The 18,923-nt window shown below is 46.1% G+C and overlaps 1 protein-coding gene across 1 annotated transcript; it reads left to right on the top strand.

Annotated features, from left to right (window-relative positions):
* The first annotated feature begins 189 nt into the window (after nucleotides 1-189).
* LOC134029216 (mitochondrial intermediate peptidase-like) lies at nucleotides 190-17,915 on the top strand. The gene is made up of 19 exons (XM_062473260.1): nucleotides 190-752; nucleotides 930-1,103; nucleotides 1,230-1,318; nucleotides 1,420-1,506; nucleotides 1,670-1,733; nucleotides 1,843-2,025; nucleotides 2,480-2,636; nucleotides 2,751-2,799; nucleotides 3,187-3,247; nucleotides 3,352-3,404; nucleotides 5,002-5,155; nucleotides 5,281-5,358; nucleotides 5,523-5,730; nucleotides 6,193-6,302; nucleotides 6,493-6,567; nucleotides 6,974-7,090; nucleotides 10,415-10,536; nucleotides 11,391-11,464; nucleotides 17,387-17,915. Exons 1-19 carry the CDS (start codon nucleotides 603-605, stop codon nucleotides 17,485-17,487), a joined length of 2,106 nt encoding a protein of 701 aa, XP_062329244.1. The 5' UTR covers nucleotides 190-602; the 3' UTR covers nucleotides 17,488-17,915.
* The last annotated feature ends 1,008 nt before the right edge of the window (nucleotides 17,916-18,923 follow it).

The following is an 18,923-nucleotide window of genomic DNA, read 5'->3' as shown; positions in this document are numbered from 1 at the left end:
TTACAAATATCAAACACTAGAGGGGCTGTTTACAATAGGCTACTACAATTGTAGGTTGTCGCATGTCTGTGACGTTTAAATGTACTTGGCAAACATTACGTTGTGTTTTCGTATTATTGTGAACACAGATGATAATACATGCATTCCCAGTAAAATGTTGATGTAAAAAAATACATGTAATGAACAAAAAAAAGTGTAGTATTTTTGAACAACGTATTGCACTTCTGTGAATGCGAATGTGTGTGTCGGTGTCACAAGTTAACTATCCGCAAATTGACAGCGGACATGTGGACGCTAGCTCTAGCTAGCTCAGTATGTAAATAGGAACTATGTATATGTGGAAATAACGTGTTCAATAACGCAAAGTGGTCTTTTCTAATGTTAAGTATTTTACGGATTCAAAACTTTAATTGAACTACTTTCCAACTTGAACAGCCTAACGTAGCTAGAATATAACTTGGCTAGCTTAGCTAGCTAATAGGGTTTGGTGCGTCCTTTTTTGCAAACACTCATCCCTGTTTAACAGCAGACATTAGCTACCCCAGGCAATTTGCCATAACCAACGTTACATATTCTAGTCAGATTGAATATCAAATTGAACCATGTTGGCTTGTAAAAGATTACTGTGCATTTTAAAGCACAGACAAATATGGACGTCGGTCATGTGGAGAAATGTCACGAACTGGTCACCAGTGGGATCTGCCTTCAATACTAGACCTCACAAAAGATTTGAGTTGTTTGAGAAAAATGTGGTACGTACAATTATCACGCAATTAATTATTGAGTAGATATGTTTTATTGTAATGTATTGAAAAATGACATGCTGTCATCGAAGTTACATTAGGCGCTTTACGTGCATTTAAACCGGCAGGTCTAACAGTAGCCAAGTGAATAATCTATCTTACCATTTAAACACTGCACTGCCTCAGGGTTTGTTTGGAATGCCAGAGCTGACGTCCCCAGCTGGCTTTGAGATCGCCACAAAGAGGGTCCTGGAGGAGACAGATCGACTGGTCAACCAGACCTGCAACAGTCTTCCTGGACCTGAGACTGTGGAATATTTTGATCAACTTTCAGATGGCTTGTGTAAAGTGGCAGACCTGGTACGATTAAGATGCTCGAAAGAATACCAATCAGTAGTTTATCTTCATCTAGTTTAAATTACATCCCAAATATATCGTAGGCCTACTATAATCAGGTTATAAAGTTCTACTTTCATCCCTATCCAGGCTGACTTTGTAAAAGTGTCCCATCCAGATCAATCCTACCGTGAGGCAGCAGAGAAGACCTGTATGGAAATTGGCACTGTAGTAGAAAAGTAAGCCTTACTCATCATATTCTACTGAAAGATATCATGTTGAACATCGAAGAATTTGACAATATGTGCGAGTATAGATTTTCTGTTTTTTTCTCCACCAGGCTGAACACTAACGTTGAACTTTGCAATAGTCTAAAGAATTTGTTGAAGGACCCGGAGGTCTCGTCTAAACTGGACCCAGATACAAGGTATTCAGCTTGTTATGTCGTGATAAACAACACTGTACTTTAAATGTTGATTTAATTGGCCTTTATTGCCCCTCTGGTTTTGAGAGCGACATTGCTGAGTCTTTAAGACAGTAAGAACAACAGGTCACAGTGAAAAACTGTTTCCCCCCTTTTTGCTGTAAAGGACAGTTGCAGAATTGTTCATGTTTGACTTTGAGATCAGTGGAATTCACCTGGATGAGAAACTGGTAGGATACCCCTCTGTTACACTTTCTATTGGGAATAACCACCCATTTCACATTTCACATCCCTATAAAGCATTATTCCATTCATTATATGACTTGTTCTCCTTTGCAGAGAAAAGAGGCAGTAGCTCTTCATGTCAAGCTCCTGGATCTGAACCATGAATTTCTGACTGGTTCTCACTTGCCAAACAGAATAGCAAAGTCAGCCATACCAGAGAACCTTCACCGTCACTTCGCTAAAGAGGGGACTTTTATTCAGATTGGGGGGCTTCATGCTGATTCCCCTGATGACATGGTGAGTGTGGGGAGGATGCAAATGTTTTTTCCGACACTAGGGGGCACCAATGTCACTTCAACCTCGGAAGGCCGTTGGCGTTATTGTGAATACCAAGGAAAATGGACTGCATATTGCGTAGACGTCATAAAGCTACACGACTTGTTGTCCGGGAGAGATAAAGTTGAGCTTTGTGTGTCCTGCAGTGACATATGATTTCAGGATGAGTAACAGCAGTTGAAATTACAAGTGAATGTCAGGTGGCTGAGCGGTGAGGGAATCGGGCTAGTAATCCAAAGGTTGCCAGTTTGATTCCCGGTCATGCCAACTGACGTTGTGTCCTTGGGCAAGGCACTTCACCCTACTTGCCTCAGGGGAATGTCCCTGTACTTACTGTAAGTCGCTCTGGATAAGAGCGTCTGCTAAATGACTAAATGTAAAATGAATGACATTGACCCTTTCCACTTGTTTTCAGGTGCGAGAGATCGCCTATAGAATCTTCCTCTACCCTAATGCAGTTTTGATGGAGTGTTTAGAGGAACTGCTGAAATACAGAAACAAACTGGCCAAGCTATTGGGCTATGAAACGTACGCACACAGGGCCTTGAAAGGTACCATGGCAAAGACCCCAGGTACATGCACCGTGCTTCCAGCCTCCCTAGAGCCATATTTGGTCATAGGTCGCACGGTCCTCCTATTCTGCTGTTCTAACGATGTCTGTGTTGTGCCTTCGATTGTGCCCACAGAGAACGTGATGACGTTTCTACAGTTGCTAACAGAAAAACTTTCTGAGAGGTACACTGCTTATAAGACATGTTTTGAATCCTGTGTGAGGAAAAAAACTGTGTACATTCATAGGCCTGCAGTTTGTCCTCTTATTGTCCTGGAAAAGGTGCCATTTATCAGTTTGTCCTCTTATTGTCCTGGAAAAGGTGCCATTTATCAGTTTGTCCTCTTATTGTCCTGGAAAAGGTGCCATTTATCAGTTTGTCCACAAGATGACAATGTGACTCTGTAAATACTGTCACACATCAGAATGCATGATGTTAGATTCTTCAGTTAGGACCAATAGCATGTTAGCGTCTTCTGATCGATAGTGATTTGTTTGGTTTTCCCCCCAAATAGTAGAAAAAACAATCCCAACTACATCTAACGCTTCTTTATTCATATCTGACCGCGTAGAACAGCCAAAGACTTGGACATGATGAAAGGCATGAAGACTAAACTCAACCCTCGTAATGCAGTAAGAATTGCCGTTGTGTTCAATATGACTTCTCCCAGCTTAAGCCTAGGTACCTACCCAGCTGTCGTCTGTAGCCTTGTCTAATCAAAGATGACGTTCCACAGGAGCTAATGCCATGGGACCACCCATACTTCAGCAGTGTTTTGCGTGCCGAAAGGTAAGAATGGAGCATCGAATACCGTTGACATCCACTATCTTTGTAACCTAGCGATGTTTCCTAACCCACTCAAGCCTCTCATTTGATCCTTTTTAAGAGACAGTTCCTGGGAACGCAGATCAGTCCTTTTTCCCAAAGAGAACCAGTATCATGTATGCTGATGACGTCCTGCTACATCCTCTAGGTCCTCCGTAGTGTCATGGGAGCTTGGGCTTTATTACCTGATCGAGGTTTAGATGGTTCCCAAAGCCCCCTGATCTGCACTGCCAGGTGTGATTTATAAATCGTTTACAGCTGTAGAAGTGGTTGTACTCCCGGCGAGCAGAGCCGACATGACTGAATGGAAGAGCTGGCCCTGTCCCAGATAGACTCTCCATTTCTGGCCCCGCCGCCGTCCTTTTTTTTACGGACGTTATTAATCAGCTGCGCTCTTCCTTCCCACTGCTCACCAGAGGCCAGTAAGCTGAAGAGCCAAGCATGGCGGATAAGCGTTTATGAAAGCGTTACCGCAGACCGTCGCGCTCATACGTAGGGGAGGGCATATAGCTGTTTCCACCATTGGGCCTTGGCATTGCATCTGTCTAACCAGTGGGAGTGGTGTCTTGGGTACTTCACTCCACCACCCCCCTCCCCCCACCACCACCATCATCTTGGGACCCAGGAAAATGTGTTCCCGAATGGTTATCCCCTCCTTCTCCTTGCGTGTGTGCGGTCGTCAAGCGATTCCTGAGCGAGGCTCGTCCAGCTAAAGACTCCTCGCCCAGAGTTTCCACCAGCTCTCTTTCGCTCTTCTAGCTGCTCCTACCAAAGTCAGGACGCTCATCTCTTTTAAAAATGGAGAACAGATTGTGTTCGTGGTGAACGGCTCAGTAGCCATCAATGTGCTGCGGTCTGTGGTGATTCAATCTCCGTCATCTCTCTCGTAAGACACCGTATGCTAGAACAGTAGAGCACTGAACTCATTCACCCAGCCCCCCCCCCCCACACACACACACACACACATTCAGAGTAGCCGGAAGCACACAGTGTATGGTAACCCTCTGCATTGTCTAGAACTGTCTTATTTCATAGTGATCATCTTTGTCATTACTCATAAACCTGCGCGTCGGGTCCGAGCCCCTGACTGCGTTAATTATTTTAATTAAAGCGAAGGGACGTGGATATGCCTTTAAGCCACGCTTCAGATGGTATGCTTTGTCCGTAACCAGAAAGGGGGAATCGTGCCTGCTGCTGAGATTGACAGGAGCCTTGCGATTCAGCATGTAGGGCTTTCCCTTTCTCTGTTCCGGTCCACTCCCCCTCAGAGAGCTTAAGTCACATAAACAGACAGTTATGCGAACGGGCTACTTTTTTCTCTCTCTCGTCCTTGTTTTTTTTGGGGGGAGGGGGGGGGGTATTGGCAGGAAGGTCTGGCAGAAAGATGATCAACAATTCATTTCCACAAACCTTAATCACAATGGTCGACTAGCTTTACATCAAATAAATAAATAGCTAATGCAAATCCACTCATTTTCACGAGGGTTAAATACAAGTAGCTATGCAGTGGTTCATGGCGTCCAGCTCCAGTCATGTGGGTCTCTGTTTGTTTTGGTTCCAGGTTCAACATTGAGCCCAGCCTGTACAGCCCCTACTTCTCCTTGGGGGCCTGCATGGAGGGTCTGAACAACCTCTTCACTCAGCTGTACGGGGTCTCCCTCATGTCGGAACCCCCCAAAGCAGGGGAGGTGTGGTGCGAGGACGTCCGCAAGCTGGCGAGTGTGCCCCCCCCCCCCCCCCCCCCGCACGCGGCCTGACGTGTCCTCTGGTGACACTGGGAGGGATGGGGAGATTTCATGGTGGGGTTTTGAAAACGTTTTGTTGCTTCGTTTTCTTCCAGGCTGTGGTCCACGAGACAGAGGGGCTGATGGGATATATCTACTGTGACTTCCTTCACCGAGCAGATAAACCTCATCAGGTAGAAGCACACAAACCCACCTGACAACCATTCTGGACACGCCATGTATTATTGTGTCCAATTTACTGGGGGCAAGGGACTAGAATGTTCTTTTAGTGTTTCTTTTTCTCGCATGCACTCCCCGACACTCTCACCCCCACCCCTGTCTTCCTCCTCTCCACCAGGACTGTCACTTCACCATCCGTGGCGGGCGGAGGTGCCGGGAGAGTGGTCAGTACCAGCTGCCCGTGGTGGTGCTGATGCTGAGCCTGCCCCACCCCACCAAGAGCGCCCCCACCCTGCTCACCCCGGGCATGATGGAGAACCTGTTCCACGAGATGGGCCACGCCATGCACTCCATGCTGGGGAGAACACGCTACCAGCACGTCACGGGTAAACCGGCGTGTTTGCACACTCGCTCTCTCTCTCACTCACTCACACAGGCATGCATGCACACGCGCAAACTACACGAGGATATCTTGTTGCACCTGCTCAGTTTGTTGTGGATATAGGGTGGTATTGTAGCCGCTAAATCTGATAATGATAGCTATTCTGTTTCCACATTTTACAGTGACAGGCATACACCGTGTGTTAGCGGGTACGTTTATGTAGTTTGTCAAGGTGTGTAGGGGCTGTAAGAGAGCGAGGTTGATCCATTGTTGAAGACTATGATCCGAAAGTCAATGCTACCGTTAATATCATTGCCACTGGGTAAAGTAACTACAGAGGGCTGACACACCTTGGTTGGTAATTCAAGAAGCTTCCGAACGTCAATTTCACAGACAGAAATATCCTCTCTCCTATAGCTCAGAGGTATGCTACAGCAACATGAGACTGTGCTTTTGTCTTCCTCAGGAACCCGATGTGCCACTGACTTTGCAGAGGTGCCCTCTATTCTCATGGAGTACTTTGCCACCGACTACCGCGTTGTGAGCCAGTTCGCCCGCCATTATAAAACGGGACAGGTACACAAACAGGCGTTCCATTTTGTCTTGGCGTTGTTGCACATGCTGGATGTGCAATTCGTTCATGGTGGTCCAAGATGGTGGACAGGGGTCTCCCATCATGCTGCTGAATAGTGTTAAGATAATGAAGAGAGATGTGAGGTTAAGGCGTTTGGTTGCCCTGTAACGCGGTGTTTGTGTCTCTCTGCAGCCTCTGCCTCAGACCATGGTGACCCGTCTGTGTGAATCCAAAAAAGTATGTGGCGCTGCCGATACCCAACTACAGGTAACTGAGATGCTGGGGGGGTCAGTCAGATTGGGCCCAAGGCTCAACATGTCCTTCAAGATGTCGAAACGAAACATTCATAAACGAAACACTGTCTTTTAAATGGTTTTATCCTTTACCTGCAAGCCGGTAAACACCGAAAACCTTTATCCTCTAATCTGTATGGTTGTTTTCACAAGGTATCTATGTAGTTACCGTCGGTTAAAAAAACTCACTGTCACAAGAGGCATAAGGGGCTTGTAAGTGTTTTGAGTGAGTGATTGATGGAAGATAAGTGTAGTGCTCTAACTAACAGAGCTCTTCTGAGCCAACACACAACACTTAGACTGCTGTCAGATGGTTCTCAGCAATTATGTTTAGTGTGTAACTCTAGGATTCTGTTTTCTATTGTTATTTTTGTTTGCAGGTTTTCTATTCTGCCTTGGACCAGATTTACCACGGCAATCCTCAAAACAGGTCAACAATCGATCTCCTAAAGGACATGCAACAGAAATTCTATGGCCTGCCTTATATCCCAAACACGGTTTGTATCTCCCTCTCTCAATCCTCGTTTCGTCTACCTAGTTGGTGGTCTGCAGACACTGAATAATAAGCTCCATAACAGCTTTTAAAGTTAATGATTGTTTGAGGAACATTCTTAGTCTAATCCCCTCTAACTTCACCACGCCGCTTGCTTTCCGCCGTTCAACGCAGAGGCGAAAACATCTCCGACCGGAGAGAGCGAGCCTCTTCCTCTGTGGCTTCTCTCTCTGTGGTTTTATATCTCTTCCTCAGACGCTGCACCGTTTAAGGGATTAAAGCTTTTCTAGAGGCCCTGCTAAAATAACAAAGCCGAGGTATACTTTGAATGAGCACTCCCTGGGGGAAATATTTGAAACTCTTCTTTCTCCCGGTCCTTTAATGAAAAAAAAAAAAAAAGCTGATTCCTTTGCAGCTGTGGGAAAGGGAGTGGTGGTAGGGGGGTGGGGTGGGGGGATTGAGGCCCGAGGGACTAGAGAATCTAAAACACAGCCATCATTTAACCAGGAATGGCCTTCATAAGGCATTCCTACCGGGCTGTAATTATGTGGCGGCCATCAAGAGAAGAGAACACACAGCGTTAGTGCTAGGCTATATTTCCTCATATAGAATGTCTCCAGCCTCTGTGTTTTACCTTGCAGCCAGCCCTACAGTGCTTCCACTTGTACCCTGGTGTGTTTCTCTCAGGGGAATGTGCTGAAGTTCTATACTTTCCCCTCACATTTGCCCAATTTCTTTTTTGGCCGTAAAACCATACTGAAAGCTGACATTTAGCTCAAATTGCTCAAGTTACCACAGTAGGATAGTTTCCATGATTTTGTTTCTCCTTTCACCTTCTGAAGAAAATCCCTAATTGCGTTGTTTAGCTCTGAAAGGATCGGTCATGGGACCGGAGCAAGTGAAAACAGATTTGTTTATATTCCACGCTAACAGAGCATATTTTCTCCTCTTTCATTCCCTGTCATTCCAGCTCTGAAAAAAAGCAGCAAAAGCCAAACTTTCCACCCTAAACTGAGTATTAGGATGGCTAAGAGATTACAGACAGGCCCAGATGATAAACACTGGGGGTGATGGTGACATGTGTATAGTTTATAGAGCGAGGGATATCTATTCCCTCTGGAAGGAGAAGATCAGCTGTGGACTACCGGGACCAAATGTAGATCCTTAGGGCCTGGCGCCCGGAGATAATATTTGGAAAAATGGCAGTAAGCATGACATTCCTCTGGCCATGTTGACTGTAGTCAATCTCTTCATGTTCCCTGAGAGGTTAAAGCGCCTGATTTGTCTGCCTGTCATGAATAGTGTTGTGTAAAGCCTATAGTCCACATACTTACAAACCCGTAGGTCTTTAGCACCCCCGAACAAAAGCCCACCAGCAGAACATTCTAGAACAAAACTGTCTTTAATCTCTCAGTCAGAATGAAGGAGGATCGTGCCCAGCTGACTTTGCCTGCCTTTTGTGTGCGGAGATCAACAGGACCTTTGGCTGACATGCTAACTTGACTGGGCTATGACCTACTCACACTCTCTCCAAAAGTTCCCATTAATCATGAGATGACTGGACGTCCAAAACAAAGTGGTGGGGGCCTAAATGACTGTCTGAAACGATTTTCAGTGCATTGTGACAATTGTTTGGTCTTTTTGTTGTGTATTTTCACGACTACTTACTACCCAGCTGTCCTTCAGGCAAAGAAAATGACCCGGAATAAAGAGCGGTCTGGTTGGATATACCAACCTAGCACAAAAGATCAGTCAAGCTTATTGGATTTTCTTATTTTGAAATGAAAATTTAAACTCTTAAATTGAAAAGCAGGTGGTCCTGGTTTGGTTTGATTAGCTGGTCTTGCCCTCTCTCTCACTACCTGCATTGTTAATGTTGTCCAGTCTTATGGTTCCCTGAGATGCAGCCTCCTCGTGGGAATTGTGGGTTTTCTCTATAAAGTCACCAGGCTCGTTGGAAATGGTCTCATACTGGAGGATGCTCCTACTGATGCCCTGGAACTCTCTCCCAACTCACACGTTATGATCATTCTAAACAAGCCTTTACAGCAGAACTGCTATTTCTGATCTGAAGACTGTTGATAACAGAATAGATGGTTGATGGAAAAGTTTGTGTGAAACGTTGTTGTGTGAGGAGAGAGCAAGGAATTCCAGTGTGCGTTTTTGTTTTCAGTTCATTAAAGTGCTCCAGAATGCTTTCAGAATGCGGAGAGAAATGCTCTAGTTAGTTGAAAGTCGAAGTACTCAAGTTGAGTTCAGAGATACCATACATTTTTTATCTTCTGTCCCATGATGGCAGTGACGGTCTGTGGTAAGCCTGAAGACCGGCTTAACTAAAAAATGTAAAATAAGCAATTATTGTTTTTTATCCTTTCAAAAATATTCTTTAATAAAATAATTTTAAAAGACCAAGAACCGGTCACATTCATTTTATTTCAGTATTTCGTTTTTTTTGCCCTTTGGATTTGAAAGACCTAGGCAGTGTAATAAAATGCAATGTATTCTTAGCCATAATCTACTTTTACACTATAATTGCTCAGGTTTAGCCTTCAGTGTTACAGAAGGGATTGCAGTCATTTCCTGAGGACTGCAGTTATAATTTAGCTGGGTTCCGCTGCTTGCTATTGACTGACTGCATGTTTGAGTGTTTGCCAGCTGAATTTCCCCGGAGTCTCAGAATCACCTCTGATGATCATAGAGGACGTCTCCTTTATACATAAGAGGCAGGGAGCCCCTAGGCAACAAAGCAGAAAATAAAAAGTGGGCTCTTTCTGCCATTAAGAAATTCCCATTCTTTTTGTTCTGCTGACTAGGTGACGGTGATGGTTAAAACTAAAGTCCGTATTTACCTCAAACACAGTTAGAGGCTGCATGTTCAAAAACTAGACAAAAGAGTGACCTGACAGTTGTTTCCAAAGTCCTGTCCGCACCTTGGAACCTACTTCAATTTACTTAAAAAATGCTAACAGGAGGTCTCTGTTCAGGTAATGGGCTAGAAATTCCAGGGGACTGTCTGTTCCTGGGAGGGGAGAGGGTAGTCGTGACGACAGCCGAATTTCTACTTTCTTTTCTTCCTTCAGCAACTTTTATGAGCAGGAAAAGTTAAGCCCTTCACAAGCCTGGCTCTCCAAAGTTCACTCTCACCACACACAGAAAAGTCATTAAAATGTGATATTTTGTCTTACTTTCTCAAAGGAAAAATAGCGGATTTAAAGATTCATTAAATCAAGATGGATACATTGGGACGTGCTGAAGGCTGGACTGTTGAGGTATATTTGACTGCTCTTGTTAATGATGTTTCATTGTAATGCTTTCTTCCTGTGTGTAGGCGTGGCAGCTGAGATTCAGCCATCTGATTGGCTACGGAGCCAAGTACTACTCTTACCTCATGTCGCGGGCGGTGGCCTCCATGCTGTGGAAGCATTGTTTTGTCCAAGATCCTCTTAACAGGTGAGGGATCCTTTAAGACTGGCCTCTGTATAACCACCAACCCCTGATAAGTTCACCGTTTCAACAATTGTCTGCACCACTTTTTATTAAGGTGTGAGGTTGCCTGTTTGTCAACTGTAAGTTTTTCTGTTTGTTAGTTGCTACTCAAAACCCCACCTCAAACGAATATGAATCCACCAAGCACTTCCCACAACTATTCCGAAAGTGGAGTGAATCCATGTCGTAAGGCACGGCATTTTATCGGTAGCATGGGTGTTGCTATATCAAAGGAAGAATTGAAGTTACATTTGACCGCGAGGTCTAAACCTGATTCCTGTCAGACTGAAGCGACAGCTCCTTGACAGGCAGCTTTCCCCAGGTAGTGTTGCGTCTCGTCCTCGACACGGAACATGACCTTCATGTGAAACCCACAGCCTCCTGGCAGGTGCAGGAATCCATACACGCACCACCATCCTCACTGAAAAGACATTCCCATATCGTCTCCTTCCTCAGACATGGACCCGTCGCGCATTTTTCAGCCTTGACTTTTTTGTCCTCCTCCTGGGCCTGTCTTCCTTTCTTTCAACCCGTTCACCTCCGACATTGTTTTAGTTCCACCTGCGTAGGTAGGATCTCTGCTTGCTGTCATCAGGGCTGAGAGGAGCCTGGTGGCAGGGGGGCTGGGGAGGCCTGGGCTCAGTATGGTGGGGGGTTAGGGAGGCCTGGGCTGGATGCAGGTGAGGGAGAAACGCAGGTGGCTGTAATCTCACATCATCGCTCTCTTTCTCGCTCTCTTTTCTTTCTCACTCCGTATCCCCCCCCCTTTACGTTTCTCTGTCACTCACTCCTTCTCCCTCTCTTTGGTTTCTCCTCAGGGACATGGGAGAGCGCTACCGCAGAGAGATGCTGGCTCATGGGGGTGCCAAGGAGCCCATGCTGATGGTAGAGGGTGAGTGCTCGGGGTGTAGACCTCTGTATTCACAGGCCGCATTCCTGCCTGGTCTGTGCAGACCCTCTTCAGGCACTTTACACAGTTTACCCCACCTCTTTCCTGCATATCTCCCTGCTAAATGTCTACCAGTTCTGGTAGTGTCCCAGAAAACACTATGATTATTCATCATTACCATTTCACGATCTTTTATCTTGGATAAGCAGGAGAATTGTCAGAAGCATCATATGTTATAGATTTGGAAGACAAAGTTATTTGGCAGTTCACCCCTTCAGTTTTCTATTTATGTTGCAACTGTAACTGGCTGCTGATATGAGCTAATGTTTATGGAAGGTAGTGGCTAGTCAGTGAAGAGCCTGGTCATAAGTCCTTCACTTAGGTATTCACACCTGCCCCTGTTGTAGTGGAGCTTGTGAGATCATGCTAGGGGCCTCACAATGGAGGATGGTTAGCATGTTTAGCATGCCCCAGCGCCCTCCACGCCCCGAGCCCGCAGCCACAACCCCACATGTTGAGGTTGGGACCCGCCTGGCTCCCATCATCACACCAGCATTACCCCCCCTCCCTCCACCACCACCCTTATTCTCTAACCCTTATTCTCATGAACGGTGGACTCGGCTACCACTGGACCAAGTCGTCGTTGTCGCCCCCCCCCCCTCGCGTGACCTTTGACCTGTGTTTGTCAGGTCCCGTCATGCCCTCAGCCACTCCCGTTGGGCACCCAGGGGGGGGCGGCCAAAGCCTCCCTGAGAGTGTTCTCTGGGGCAGGCCGGGACAAGACAGACAAAAAGCAGAGCGATGCAGTCGCAGGGGTGGGGGGGGGGGGGGGTGTAAGATCAGGTGACGACAGCTACCTAACTGTAAATCTCTCCCCCAGGGTCACCCCCAGCCACCAAGGGACCGCTTCCCCGTTATTAGATCCGTTTCTCAAATGCACGTGCGGTTGAGTTATCTGACGCTCGCTTCTCTTGTGGGATCCAAGAGAAGATCCCACACGCTCTCAGAATGCGGAGAGAAATGCTCCAGTTGGTTGAAAGTGGAAGTACTCAAGTAGAGTAAGTTGAGTTCAGAGATGCCGTACATTTTTGGATCTTCTGTCCCATGATGGCAGTGATGGTCTGTGGGAAGCCTGAAGATCGGCTTAACTCAAGATCCTTAGGGGGACTGCGCTCGACATTCTGCCATACATCTGCCCTGATACACCATATTATCATGACTGTTTCAGTTACTCTACTGTCAGAGATATGTCAGAAGTCTGTCGGGAAGGCTACACTAGTCTCTGTTCGTAGAAACGTTTCCATAATATTGAAGAGTAGGGAATCATAATATTATTATTATTACCGGTATTATGACCCACACAGTTCAGTATTTGTGTGATATGTGAAATGTGCGGTCTTAGTCCCAGGATTAAACTAAAACAACGCTCGGCACAATCCTGAGGCCACCTGTCCTGAAGGTGGTGAAGAGACCTAGCTTGTCTCTGTACTCCAGTCACCCCCAGGTTAGGACCATGGGTCAGAATGCGTCCGTGGAACCGGATCGAGCCCAGAAAGCCTCGTCGGAGGGCGGCCTCTTTATCTCTGTGGCTCCCTGCCCGCCTGTGGACGTTTCCCAGGCGAGCGAGTGCTGAAAAGTAGCTCCCAGGATGAACTAGCAGCAGGAGAGAGCGAGCGCTGGAGATTGAGGGATGGAGAGGGAGAGAGGGAGAGAGTGAAAGGTGATCGACTGTCGGGCCCGGCTGACTGAAGCCCTCTGTTCCTGGGCGCACACAAGCCTGGACCCGCCACAGAGAGGGCTTTCATGGGCCGGCTGGTTCCCATAGCCTCCTCTGCCCAGGCAGGACCAGGGGGTACACCACGGAACAATGGAGCAACCCAGGTACTGGAGTGAGGTCCCAGGACCCTGCCTGGGGCTCTTTGTGGCCCAGTTGGCCCAGTCCAGTCTGGATAGAATGACCCCTGTTCTGAAGCTAATAAACCTCTTGGGTCTGGTATTGTATTGAACTGGCATTGTTTGTTCTTTGGCTCATGAAACTCATATTGAATCTTTTTCATCTGTACTTCAAATCCAAAGCAGGTCAATTCTTGGTTAGAGTGGCTCTGGTCCTCAGAGCACTGGATGGATATGTCATCGTCTTGTTTGCATGTAGGCCTTCTGTGTCACACAGTGGCAGTACTGGAGGCTGGGTTGCAGTATTTATGTAGGCATTCATGTAGAGTTCATTCCAGTTTCAGGATTTCTTTCCATTATTTTATTTTTTCCGGCCACCTCAAAGCTGCCAACACAACCGCACCTCCAAACAGCTCCTTCCAATGTTTGTCATCGCCCTTGTCATGTTTGCCTTTTTTTTTGGTCCTCCTAAAACACTGTTTTGAGAGAATGCGGCCTTCCAGTACTTCAAAGCCAAATGACAGAGGTTGAAGGAAACTAGTTTGCCTCCAGGTGAGAGAGGAGTTAATTGCTTTGCGCAACTTGACATGTTTCAAATTGTTATGAGCAGAAACTAAAGTGCCAGAGAAATCTCTTGGGAAGTACTTTTAATCAGTAGGAATTTACCTCAACCCGATAGTGACCTTTAAATATAGGTTGTGTTTACCTTGCCCCTCTAATATTGCTATTTGAATCTCTTGTAATGAGGAAGGTTGATCATTTCGATTTCAAACAATGACACGTCTATTGCCAAATGGCCACGTCGCTTATACCACTGCGTTGCATGTTACCCCTGGTAATCCTTGCCCAGGTGTGTCAAGGTGTGGCTGTTCCCGTGGATCAAAATGACGTCCCATCGGTGTAGTTGGCCTGGCTGGGCTGGCACTCGGATGCTGCTGAACTGAGAGCTGAACTGTCCCCATGGCCCCCATCGCTCTGATCCCGGAGCTTTTGGTCATTTCACAGATACCCATCTCCCACCACCCGACCCGTGTAAATAAATACAGCAGGCCTCTATCCACGGTATCCAAGCCTGAATCCGTTTTTGTTGATGATTCTGAAGTGCTGTGTTCCAAGGCTCAGAGAAAGTTGGTAACCAATCTCTCCAAATGGTGGTCATAGCAAGCACATACACATCAAAGCCTCTCAAATGTTCCGAAATATCTGTTAGAAATGGATATCTGCTGGCTACCACGTTACCCTGTGAGCAACTGGTTCTTAAGAAATGGTTTCTTTTTGAGTTTTTTTTTTTTCCTTCTTCAAACCTGTCTTGAACTGACAAGGGTTGGTCCTTCTTTTGGATAAAAGACTTTTGAAATATTATACCTCTGCTGTCCCTGCAAATTACACCCTTTCAACCACCAGAGAAATGGCTTATGCATTAATGCCACGGCCTCACTGATCTATTACTTTGGATTCATTTCAAGTTGTGCTTGGAGCACAATGGTCATTATTTCACTGGTGTTTGTTGGCCTTTTTGGCAGGTTGTGAAATGATGTTTAATCAGACACTTTCAGGGAGGAGGCCTGGTTGGACTTGGGATAGCCTGTTTACCTAACCCTGTTTATTGTTGAATCTTGGCGTGTTTGCGGCTTCCAATCCCAAGGCCTCCGTCGACAGGTGAAGAAGCCGCACCCTGTGGTGATTTTAGTTTGGAAGAGATTGCGTTCTATCAGATACCCATGGTCAACTTGGCTGGTGTTATTCCCGTGGGTGATGGTGTAAGAATTTAGAATATACTAATGACATATGAAAAATTAGAATATACCCGTACATTATATGTAACTACCGTAAATGTGCCAATATTTTAAGGGCTCAATGCCACACATGTCCATATGGTACAAAGACTACTGCAGTTTCCACCCTCCCTGTTAATGCCTTTCAATCTGCCAACATTGTCCAACAGTTTGTCGTGTTAAGAAACGCCCGGATCACGGCAGACACCACGCTGTGGAACGATCCATGGAGATCTCAAATCGGATTCCGGCACCAGTAGACTTCTTTAGTTCGATTTATGTTTGAATTTCCAGACACGCATTCAAACTCCACAGCCCCTAACTCACAACACCGATATCTGTGTTGTGTTGGCGCATCCCTCCATGGAGTTAGATTTCCCCGACGAACCAGAGGCTCTCGCATCAGATATGACGGTGGGTGTTATGGCTGTGAGGTTATCTCTCTGCATTCCTGCCTTCCTCTCCCCCAGCTCTGAGCCCTCCTCCTCCTCTCTCCCTGGTTCTGTTTGGTTCTGTTTTCTGGTTCCTGCTCCTCAGTTGACAACACGTTGGGCTGGTTACCCTGAGAACTCTTGACCACCCAGGCCTATGAACGCTACAGTCAGCAGAGTAACAAACTACAGGCTATTGGCAACTTTGCTTACACATTCAAGATATAGCATATGTCACAAAACCAATATGACCTTAATATCCATTATTTAAGAGAGAGTCGGTCAACTCGTTTTGTCCGGATGTTGCCATTCAAATTCCAAACCTAACTTGATGAGCCAACAAGAGATTAAACTCCAGAGATAAGATCCACTGGTGACATAGTGAAGTCTCCAAGCGTTATGCTGACTCACATGTCCAGTAGCTGCAAAGCAAATGACCAACCTCTGGTTCCATTGCAGTGCTGCTCTTACATACCCAGGCATTGTAGGTCAAATTACCCCGGTGTCGTCGTCCCCCTCTTCTGTTTCCAGTCTACAGTATTGCTGAGTGGGCCTTTACCCTGGTGCTACACTACTTTATTCATCAAAACCAGTCAAGTCCTAGGCTCCCTGTTCCCCTAACTTTTGTCTCCAAGTCTGCCACACCGCAAGCCATGTCCCCCTGCAGAAACCCCAGTGAGGACATTTCGGTCATTAGAGAAAGTGCAATCGATTCTGTGGACAGCCTGGTTTGACCAGGTCACTGGAGATCTGTCGACACATGCAGAGTAGGTGGGTCCCATCCTGCACTGTCCTCCAACCCCAACAACACAGCAACGTCTTGATTCGTGGAGGTATTAATTCCCCAATTTTCGAAAATAGGTTTTTACCACCGACAGCCACAAGCAGGAACTGGTCTTTAATAGAGCCCTATCATGTTAATCTGTGAAAACCAACTCTTTTCATGTGGGCGTCTTGTTCCTTGGCTTCAGAGGCCTTGCGGCTATGCTGTGGTCGTGGCCCCGTGTGCGTTAGGACAGGGCGAGGCCCAGGCCGCGTTAGCCCAGGGGTAGGGCGCAACCACTGGGTAAGAGCAGCCTGGCGTGGTTCTCATGCGAGACTCCCAGCTACACCAGGGCTCAGTTTCCACCAGCTTAGCCAGTTCTAGCACCGCAACTTCTCAGAGATCCCTGGCCTTTTTTTGTGTGTGTGTGTGTGTGTGTGTGTGTGTGTGCGTGTGTGTGTAAGAGTGAGAATAGGTGAAGGGTGCACTGTGCGTGTGTGTGTGTGTGTGTGTGTTGGAGGTGACCCATGCCGGAAAGAGGGGAAGGGGGAGAGAGCATATTTACATTGGCAGCCACACAAGGGGAAATGAACTGACTTCAAAGCGGGGAGTGCAGCGGAATTGTAAAGAGAGTGTGTGTGCTCCGTGCATGAGCTAGCAGACACACAACACAGACAGATATTCCGAGGGCTGCTCACAACAGCTTGTTAACGGTAGAGCTCTACAGTATGCAGTCCCAAGGTATTACTTCATGACACTAGAAAAGTACATTCAAGCTATTGGAATTAGGAGAGGTTTCAACACAAGGTTAGACAATGTGTAACTCGTCATCTAGTAGTCTTGCTATGGAAATGTAGGCTAATTCAATCCCACTGACTGTAGGTCACGTCCTCTACAGGCTAAATGGTTATACTTAACAGCAACTATGCTGTCCCACCCGTGCAAAGATACACATCTTCAAAGGGGGCTGGTATCACAGCTTGCTATGTGATAGCTTGGAAGACCTTTTCGACAGGGCGTGTTATGAGCCACGTCGTATTGATGGTGTTTCTGTCTCCGCTAGGGATGCTGCAGAAGAGGCCGACAGTGGAGGACTTTGTGGACGCCCTGGTGTCTGAGCTCAACCCTGACTTTGAGACCTTCATCATGGACTCTGAGGGCTGACACAATTCCGTCCGGGTAGAGAACGTCTTGGGAAAAGAACTACATATCCCACGAGGCAATCGAAGGCCGGTGTCCCTCCAGGTAGAACACAGGGAGGACACTGATACTTGTCAAACGGCACTTTATTGTTGTTGAATGTCACTGAAGTCTCAATTTAAAATATGTTTCTTTCCTGCATATACATCCATATGAACTACTGTGGTACTATGAATTACAGAGGACATGTGGTTCATAAAACTTTCAGCCAATTATACAGTACTACAAATATTACAGTATTATGAATGACTATCATAAAAGTGCAGTGTAATGTACTGGATTTCTAGAATTTACTATCCTGTAAAGCAGAATATTGCTTTGTTGTGGTTATGTGATTTTCTCCATACTTTTCTTAATAAAAATGAATCGACAATCTGACTAAATTCCTCCAAGGTATGATTCAGTAATTGTTATTTCCTGTTCAGATTATAGGGGAAGAATACCGAATGTGTTCTTCCTGTCATTTGCCAGTGTTTTGACTTCAAGGCAATACTGCTCCCTGTGTTTTGTCTAAAGCGTTTTTGGTGCAGGAGGGACGAGGAGGAGAAGGAAATGGGGGGGGGGGGGGGGGGGGTAAGGGATCCGATCATTCCTAGGTGTTATGAAGAACGATTTAAGGGATTTCTGTTCATTCGCATCAAGTATACTTCCGACTGCGTCGACTGAGTCAAGCTTTGCCGCCTGTTGCATCTGTTTCAACAGATTCCTGCTGTAATTATCAGGGGCCGAGGCTGCAGCTGCTCCTTGTGTTATCTTCGGGTCATTCTGACCCATCAGTCATTGTGACCCACCGTTGTATTGCGACAACTTTACCGCATACAAAAACAAAGTGAAGCATTTTCTTTTAACCGTCGGGCTGTCTCAGACCCCCCACATTGTGAAGGTTAAAATAAATAAAAAAATATTTGTTTTTGTATTGGGTATAATTGGGTAAACACAACGGTGGTTCGTTATGAACCTTTGGGTCATGTGACCCGAAGGCAGCACAAGGGTTAAACAATGTCCTTACTTGCCTAGTGAGGATGTGAAAGCGCTGGGGTAGGACCTCACCAACGTGTGAACATGCTATCAAAGGAAGTGAGCAGTCTCCGTGTAACCACATGTATATCCCTTCCAGAGAGACATTAATAGAAATTAAAAAAACAATGCTAAAATGACTTTTGGAAGCAGGGCTGTAATTGTTTCTGTCTTATTTTGATCCTTCTCCAGTTTAACATTCTTGTCTGGGCAAGTGATGTCTTGAATTGGGAGTGTCAGAGAAGACCCTTCGACTAATTCCTTTAAATAGTGTAAACTGCTATTGATGCAGTTTTGCAGCTGGACCTCTTACACAATGGTGGGAAGGCAAAAAAAAATAAAAAGAACGTTTCTTGTTTGAAGTTATTTATTTACAAATGTAA

This window comes from Osmerus eperlanus, chromosome 11 (genome assembly GCF_963692335.1).
Source record: "Osmerus eperlanus chromosome 11, fOsmEpe2.1, whole genome shotgun sequence".
Taxonomy (NCBI): domain Eukaryota; kingdom Metazoa; phylum Chordata; class Actinopteri; order Osmeriformes; family Osmeridae; genus Osmerus; species Osmerus eperlanus.
This window is presented reverse-complemented; position numbering and strand designations above follow the sequence as displayed.